Source organism: Sinocyclocheilus anshuiensis, unplaced genomic scaffold, assembly GCF_001515605.1.
Source record: "Sinocyclocheilus anshuiensis isolate Anshui unplaced genomic scaffold, SAMN03320099.WGS_v1.1 scaffold1373, whole genome shotgun sequence".
NCBI lineage: Eukaryota > Metazoa > Chordata > Actinopteri > Cypriniformes > Cyprinidae > Sinocyclocheilus > Sinocyclocheilus anshuiensis.
In genome coordinates this window covers 479,210-488,599 of record NW_015548285.1, presented here as the reverse complement: position 1 = coordinate 488,599, position 9,390 = coordinate 479,210, and the positions used below count along the sequence as shown (strand labels likewise).

The 9,390-nt window shown below is 35.7% G+C and overlaps 1 protein-coding gene across 2 annotated transcripts in view; it reads left to right on the top strand.

Moving 5' to 3' along the window:
* The first annotated feature begins 3,645 nt into the window (after nucleotides 1-3,645).
* The window catches only part of LOC107655870 (pituitary adenylate cyclase-activating polypeptide type I receptor-like), a 31,150-nt gene continuing 25,405 nt past the window's right edge, over nucleotides 3,646-9,390 (top strand). For both annotated transcript variants that reach the window (XM_016443478.1, XM_016443477.1), the window contains exons 1-2: nucleotides 3,646-3,870; nucleotides 6,007-6,110. In XM_016443478.1, coding sequence (XP_016298964.1) covers nucleotides 6,012-6,110 — 99 coding nt within the window. In that variant the 5' untranslated portion in view covers nucleotides 3,646-3,870; nucleotides 6,007-6,011. The remainder of the gene's footprint in view (nucleotides 3,871-6,006; nucleotides 6,111-9,390) is intronic.

Genomic DNA, 9,390 nt, shown 5'->3' with positions numbered 1-9,390 from the left:
CGCTGTATTTTTCCCCCAGAAAGATGCAGTGTTAACCCTAACATTTTATTTTAAGATTTAACATTTGTAGATGTTCTAAAGCAAAAGAGTTGTAAAAATTCTGAAAACCTTTTAGAGCTCATAATTTGCTTAAAAAATATAACATATTCTAGTGCTGTCGAACGATTAATCGCAATTAATCGCATCCAAAATAAAAGTTTTATTTTACATAATATATGTGTGTGTACTGTGTATATTTATTATGTATATATAAATACACACACATGCATGTATATATTTAATAAAAATATGTTATGTTTATATATTAAATATATTTATTTATGATATAATTTATATGAATATAAGTATATACATGAAAATACATGTAAATATTTTCAAAATATATGATGTATGTGTGTGTCTTTATTTATACATAAATATACACAGTACACACACATATATTATGTAAACAAAAACTTTTATTTTGGATGCGATTAATCGTTTGACAGCACTACGGTATTACACATTAATGAATAAATCAGTATATATAAAATTATTTAATTTACAAGTGTCATGTTTGTGATTTTTTTATTCATGTAAGCTATATATCTTTAAATCAAAACATACTCATGATTTTATGACATCAATTACTGCTTTATTTAATCAGAAACACAGTCTAAATGTTATTTGTGTATTTTACTTTCATTTCATTAGAAGTAGGCCAACAGCGCCCCCTACGGAATTAAAACTCCTTACCAAACGGGCGTTAGGACCTGTGGGAGGCTGCCGATGCTGCCGCTGCACGTGCTATTACTGTTTACTCTATCACACACCAAACTAGTCATTCTGTACATGCATTCTCAGATTACATTCAGCAATCCAAAAACAGTGAATCTAATCATCATTCAGGAAAAACTTTGCTTAAAGAATGAGCCACGCTGCTGACATGATCTAATCGCTAGCACACCCTGAGCACATGTGAGTTAAAGTATTCCTCTTATCGGCAAGACATATCGGCATAATTTTTCATATTGGGCCAATGCCGATATACATCTAAAGCCATTATCGGCCGATTCCGATATCGTCCCGATAATATCATGCATCCCTATATAGTGTACATGGTTTATTAATATGAGTGATTTTCAGTGTTGGAGAGTGATGTTAGTAATGGTAAAAAATGAATGATAGTAGGACTGATCACTAGTTACTGGACTGCAAAAGTGTCGTCAAAGAAAGGCATTGAATGCATTATGCAGATTGGTGAAAAAAAAATCGTGCTCTGTTGGTGAATGATGGTATATAATAGTGAGTGATGGTTTATTTATGTTAATGATGTTAGGTGTTGGAGAGCAATATTAGTGATGATGAATAATGGTAAGATTGTTTACTTGTTAAAGGATTATAAACCACTATTAGAGTCTCATAAAACAAACAAACAAAAAAAAAGACAAAAAATGCATTGTTGAAGTGTTAACTGTTTGTGAATGTTGGATCAGTGATGGTGAATAATGGTAAATAATGGTTTATTTATATAAATGATGTTCAGTGTTGGACAGCTGTATTAGGTATAATAAATAATGTAGGATTGTTCACTAGTAAATGGATTATAAACCACGATTATAAACTCACAAAACAAAGTAAGATCAGAAAATGGACCGCTGTGACCCTATTGTCCCATATCGCTTTTAAATTGTGACTACAAGATACTAGCTAAAATATTATCTATTCGGCTTGAAAAAACTTTGCATAGAATAATCTCACCTGATCAAACTGGTTTTGTTCGAGACAGGCATTCTTTCTTTAATATTAGGCATCTCTTTAATGTTTTGTATTCACCTCACTCCTACAATCCCGAAGTTGTGGTCTCTGGATGCTGAAAAAGCATTTGACCGCATCGAGTGGGACTATCTCATAAACGTTTTGGAGAGGTTTGGATTTGGTTTAAAATTCATCTCTTGGATTAAGCTCCTTTATGCCACTCCCAAAGCATCTGTACACTCAAATAATATTATGTCAGATCCGTTTCCACTGAATCGGGGCACAAGGCAGGGGTTGCCCCCCTTCCCCCCTTTTATTTGCTATTGCTATTGAACCCCTTGGCAATTGCACTACTGATTCTGAGGTGCAGGGGATTTTTCGTGCTGGCATAGAACAGAAGGTTTCATTATATGCTGACGATCTTATTTTATTTATGTCTAACCCTATGGTCTCAATTCCTTGAGTACTTTTAATACTGGAATCATTTAGCACTTTGCCCGTAAACATTTTTCAGAGTTCCCCTCTGCCCCTCCTAGTGGTGTTTTGGAAGGTGTTTTATATCAGCATACATGTATTAGGGGTGCCATATCAAAGATTTATAGTATAATAAATGACAAACAAACCCCATCTAGTAGGTCATTAAAATCTCATTGGAAGGAGGATTTAGGTATCATGTTAGAAAATGAAACTTGGGATGCTATCTTAAAAAGGATACACTCTTCTTCGGTTAGCTCTAGACATAGGCTTATTAAATTTAAGGTGGTGCATCGTATTCATTGGTCTAGGGTACAACTTAACAGAATGTTTCAAGATTTGGACCCCACCTGCCCGCATTGTGTTGGGGAGCCAGCCTCTCTTGTTTCATTCTTTTTGGGCCTGCCCTAAGTTATTAAGGTTTTGGGGGAGAATTTTTAAGTGTTTCTCACAAAATTTTACTACGGCAGTAGACCCCAACCCTTTGACAGCACTATTTGGGGTTCTTCCGGAGAATGCGAAACTGACAGCTTTAGAGATGGATAACATTGCATCCTGCACGCTGTTGGCTAGACGGCTTATACTAATTAATTGGAAGTTGCCATCTCCTCCAACTTGCCGTCAATGGGGTTTTGACCTACTTTTTGCCCTCAAACTTGAAAAGATTACATTTTAAATGCGAATGAAACCCGATCTTTTTATTAAATCTTGGAGCTCATTGGAATATTTTGAAAAAGCAGATTCTAGATTAAAATGTGTTTTGTGTTTCTTTTTTGTATGCTTATTATTGTGACTATATGTTTATAGGTAGATGGGCATTTATCATTCTTTGCCCACTTTCTTAATTCTATAACTGATTGATACTTGTATTGTGCCTTGGGATGCTTATGTGCTTTTCTTTAATAAAAAAATGCATTGAATGCATAATGCCAACTGATGTAAAACTGTGACATGTTCACTGTTGATGAATGATGATAAATAATGGTGAGTGATGGTTTATTTATGCAATTGATGTTCAGTGTTGGAGAGCAATATTAGTGATGAATAATGGTAGGATTGTTCACTTATTAATAGATTATAAACCACAGTTAGAAACTCACAAAATAAAGAAAGACAAGAAAATGCACTGAATGCATACTACAAATTGGTGAATTTTTTTGAATAGTGTTCATTTTTGGTGCAATGAGGGTAAATAATGGTGAGTGATGGTTTGTTTATGCAAGTGAATCTTCAGTGTTGGAGAGCCTTATTAGTGAAGAATAATGGTAGGATTGATCACTAGTTAATGGATTATAAACCACAATTAGAATCTTACAAATCAAAGAAATCAAAAATAAAAAAATGCATTGAATGCATAGTGCCAGTTGGTGAAGTCTTAAGCGTTGAGGGTTGAATGATTGCGTGTGATGGCTTAATAATGTGAATGCTGTGCTGTGATGTTCAGTGATGCTGGTGTCTCTCAGTGCAGGTGATCGTCAGCAGCAGTGAGGGAATCACTCGCTCTCACGCGCCTCCAGTGCTCCACAGTCCTTCATTACTCCAGTCTGTCGATGTGAGACGCGGATGACAAAGTTGAAATCGCAGGTGCACGAATCGAACCGTCCATTTGCAGACGTTACAACGAAAAAGAGGAATTATATCGCGAGTTTTTCTGTGATGGTGAGTTTGCGCTTCTTCTTTCTTCGCGTTTCTTCAGTCATTGATCGCAGTGTAACGCTACAGCGATACATTGAATGCAGGCGACCTCCGTTCACAATAATGCACGGTAGTGAACGGCGTGTTTCTTATTCGCTTCACGCGTGTTTCTATGGACGGATTAATTATTAATATGAGATGAGTGAATATTTAGAGGATGCAGAGATTATTGGGCTTGCTTTGTTGGATATACGTTCAGTTCAGGAATTTAACGATTATTTGTGGGTTATAATGTACCGATTCATCCACATTATCACTTTAAAAGGATGCATTTTAATGCATCCAAAGCATGTTTGTCGCAAATCCTTGTTGAGCATGAGCTGTTTTTCATGCAAACTGTAAATGGATGAATCTCATGAAGCTTTTCCAGAATATGTCACATTTCACCCCAAAACTGAAAGAAAATAATACGAAATTATATTTGCATAAATATTTTCATCACAATTAATCACATTTCCACTGACTGTAATGCAGAAAATAATTCTATATGATTTAAACACTACTATTATTAATTATTAATATGTATCAAGGCTGTTGTTTGTTGTACTAAAGTCTACTGATTTTAATAAAAATAAACTGACCAGACAGGATGATTTCATTACTCTGTTACAGAAATGAGAATCTAATGAGAGCCATCTTTAAGAATAATGAGAATTAGAGCCAAACCTCAAAAGTTAAACATCGTGAGACTTAATGAAAACTAGGGAGAAAATGGGTTGAACTGTGCTGACAAAGATGCAAAATATAGGCTATATAATGCCAATTACATTATGCATTTTTGTTCTTTTAGGGTGAAATATAATCCAGTTCACTGATATGCACCCCATGAAGCAAACTCGTGCATCTTGAGCCAGAAAAACGCCTCACACCATCATCAGTAAATCAATCCAGATTTCTGCAGTGAATATGAAGGCATGCAGTGAGTCACAGCACACGTTAATGCTGCCTTCACATTCATGCAAAACGAACCACTGTATATTCCCATTCAAATTACTGCCTCAAAATGAATCCGATTTTTAAAAAGTGCATGTATTGCAATGACCTCCATTTTATTCCACACTTTTGACCTTGTAATGTTTTGACATTGTGAACCATATTAAGTCATTATAATCCATTAGGTGCTGAAAATGTGATGCTTTTCTCTTTGTGTTACAGTGTTGCTTTTTCTGTTGTGGAAAAGATGCATCACCGTTAATGGAATTAATGTTGCAATACAGTAGATCACAATAGCATTAGCGGTATAAAAATACACAAGAACATGCAATGTTAATTGACCGTTATTATTATTACCAGATGCTGTTGTGCCTTCAAGAGCACAGAGCCCATTCAGAAACATAGCCACGTTCAGCCCTGTGCTTCGCATTATGATGGTTATCATAGAGCCACAGTGTGTGTTTTGCATCCATAAAAAAACCTTCTGTTTGATTGACACTCAACTGTCTTTCTCTCCTTGAAGTGCCTGTTTGTTTGCATCCCACAAGGGTTGCAAAAATAGCACGGAGAAGAGAGCGAATGTGCAAGAAGAAACTGGGCATTTCTAGACTTGAGAGCTGCAAAGCATTCACATACCAAATCATCACACGTTCATTTGGAGGAAAACAGTGTAATATCTGATTCCTTTCGGCACTGAATCATCTTGTTTTTCTGATCATGCAAGCTAGGAGTTCTGCAGTTGCATGTAATTGAATCACTGCTCGTTTTTGTCTATGTGTGTGTTTTATTCCGTATGATTCATTCATTCCTTTTTTTGGGAGCTAATAAAGATGAGTAAGACAGCGGGGGCTCGGAGACCGTTCGCTATCCTCGCACAGGTTTATACTACCTTAGATTCGCTGTGGATCAGTAAATCTACCCGACACACATTTCCCATAAACCCCTGCCCACTCGCACTGGCCCTGCACACTTCAGCGATCAGAGATTTGATTATTTTGGATGGGGGTGTATATAATAAAGAATGTAAGGGTGATTCGGTGTTGTTGTGGGTCCAGACGGAGCATCAGCCACTGTGCTGCAGTATATTATGATGTGGCCAGTAGTACTAAAGCAGCTCTGTATCTCTGTGTGTGTGTGTGTTTTAAAACAATGTTCCTTCTCTTTTAGGCTTTATGAGGTTGTGTGTGAGATCTCTGGGAACAATCGTGAGCAGCATGCATAGGCACGCAACAAGAGAGACCTTCCTCGTCCTCTTTCTCATCATCAGCCTGGTAAGAGCAGAGACGGGCTTGTATTTGTGTGCTTTGGGCCTGTATTCACATGGATTTAGATGATTATATTTTACACATGTGATCATTATTGAAGTTTGATAAGGTAAGAATCACTATTACAGTTGCTTGTTTAAAGTTCGTTTTTGAACAAACCCCTAACCCTCATTATTAAACATTGGGTATCATGATTTTGCCTAGTAGATGATAAAATAGCCATATTTAGAGACTAAAGACTTTAAGCAACCATCCAGAAAACTTTAGAAAGCAGCTACCAATGTCCTAGCAAACATTCAGAACACCCTAGCAACCACAAGTATTATTTTAGTCATATTTATATACTTTTATAGTTTGTATTAATGTTTTGAATGAGCTTTTATTTTTATACTTTCAGTTTTCAATTCGATTCAGTTTCATTTTTAGAAATGGGCTTTTGTTAGTTTTATTAGCTTTTGTTTACACTATTACTATTTAGGTTTCATTTATTTTAATTTCAGTTTTAGTTTTTGCTAATTTCCCTTTTCCATTTAAAAAAAAATATTTTTAGTGCTTAAACTTATTTTACTTAGTTCCCAAAGCAACGTTTATTATAGTTTACTTAGGGATTTTTTTGGTAGCACTTTACAATAATCTTCCTTACTTAAATTAACCTTAGTTAGTTAATGCATTAACTATAGCATTACCTAACAATGAGCAATACATTTGTTACAGTATTTATGAATCTTCATTCATGTTAGTTACCACATAGCAATGCATTAAAAGCCACTCAGGACACCTTAGAAACAGGTATAGCACTAAAACAGAACTAGTTTTTGTATTTTCTGTTTGACTGTTCACAATGCTAATGTGTTTCACCAGAGTAGCACTGTGAACAGGCCAGCTGAAAATACAAAAAACAGTTCTGTTTTAGTGCCAGAGTTAAATCAACTCTGCTCAGAGTACATATTGTCCCAATCTACAGAGTGTTAAAGTAACACTGAAGCAGAGTTACCACTGTTGAGGATTATGTGGTAAATTTTCATGTCTAAAAGCCTGAGCAGTAGTTGTTCATCTTCAACATTGTTAACAGTGGGTTTTCTTTACTAATGCTCAATCATTACTTAATTAACAACTACTGCTCAGGCTTTTAGACATGAAAATTTACCACATAATCCTCAACAGTGGTAACTCTGCTTCAGTGTTACTTTAACACTCTGTAGATTGGGACAATATGCACTCTGAGCAGAGTTGATTTAACTCGGGGGATTTTGCTGTGGCAGTTTCAAAGCATATCTGAAAGGTTGACTTTTAAAAGAAGAAAAACATCCTGAGGTTTTGTGATAACTGTTGTGTGATAAAGGTCTTGTTAGTTCTTGGTAATTTCCCTACAGTGAGGTAACAAACAAGGGCATCTTATCTTTAATCAAAATGAAAAGAAAAGCCGTCTGAATGGTGGGAATGGAGGGTTTGGATGATTTGCATAAGAAGTCCATTGAAAAATATTGCTCAGATGTTGCTCTTACAGTATATAGTTTAGGAAATACAATGTATGTAATTTGCCTGAAATATCAACTTTGTCTCAGAAGTTTCTCCTAAAGTTACGGACACAAATGAGCCAATTATTGATATACAGAGTATAGAGCTATAAAGTGAATATGGATAGATTAGATCAATTGGTCTTGAAAGAGTTAAAACCCATGAAGCCTTTCAGTTGCACAAAAAAGACTTTATAGTGGAAAAAAAGGTTCTTTAGGTTTAAAAAAAAATCTTCATACTCAGAAAAAATGGTTGTGCATGTGTATTTTTTCTCATTTTTGAAGGCCAAAGTGTGGTATTTTACATGCATGTGTTTCCCTTTCATGGGAACTTCGAACTGCGTCCTCTACAGACGAAGAAGTGAATGATGTGTAGCTCCCGGCGCCTATTTATACTATAGTCGCACCGGTAGTGACGTCATGGCTGTCGCCGGCTAACGAGTTGGCGTTTTTTCAATGTATGCTTCAGACACGGGTCACGACGAGGCGTTCCCCATAGCGACCCCTAGAGGACGCAGTGTCTCGTTCCCTACTCAGGGAATCATGGTTACATAAGTAACCTGAGACGTTATTCATAAACTGAGTAAAAATAAAGATACATTGAGTCAAATTAAAACCTAGTAATTGAGTCTGTAAATACAGTAGAATTCAGAATCCAGATGGCACTGTGTGGTCAGAAGCAACAAAAATGGAAACCGTCATTTATTAAATTATTTGTGTTTCTGGGAAGTTTTTATTTTTGTTGCAATCCAGACCACAGACAGGATCATTTTAGATTGGTGAATTTGAGGTCTGACCCTTGACCCCTCCAATTTAGGCTTGAATGTCCCAAAGGAGGGCAAAATGAAAGGAGGTCAAGTGTATATATCTAAAATATTACATGCTTCATTTTACATACAAAATTTTAGGACTTTCACATAACATTTCAGTAACAACAAACATTAGATTACAAGTTACTCAGAGTGTGTATTTTCAGTAAGTTGCAGGAGGAGGTAACCATAGCAACAGTTGGCTGCTCAAGTGCTTTTCATTAGGATCAATGGACAGTAGACGACGTAATGTCATTATTTAGCACTTTATTATAAATTTAAATTGATCCCCGTCAATTGTGCTGTATAAATCACACCATAGTACAGACAAAAATTGTTTAGCATTTTTGACACCACATTTGTTGTTAATATCTGTGCATGTTAAAAGAATTTGGCAACAGAAGTGTGTTCTAGAAACCTCAGCTCCACACATTTCTATGCAATTCAAAGAATATTTGACCCAAAAATGAAAATGTGCTGAAACTTTACTAACCCTCGGGCCATCCAGGGCTGCGTTTCCCAAAAGCTTCGTAAGCCTAAGAAGTTCGTAAAAATGATTGTACGACTGATCTTAATATTACGGTCTGCTTCCCAAAAGCATCGTAACTTAAGTAGCACTTGAAAATCATCGTAGATCTACAAGTGCTCTGGAGTAATCGTAAAGCCCTAAGTGCATCGTAAGAAGACAGATTTAAGCGGTCACCTGCAGGACAATCGGCAGATCGCACCTTTAACTTTATTCAAGTGCAATGTGATTATAATATAAAGTTCTGATTGTACTGTATTCTACACTTTATTAATAGTTTTTTTGTTTGTTTTTTTTAATTAATTTATAAATGAAATAATTAAAAAGGGCAGAAAAAATAGAAATACAAATCTAAATTGAATGACTGAACCAAAAAAAAAAATGAATAAAAGAAGTAATGTAGGAAATATGCTTCAAAGACTGGGGGGAAAAAA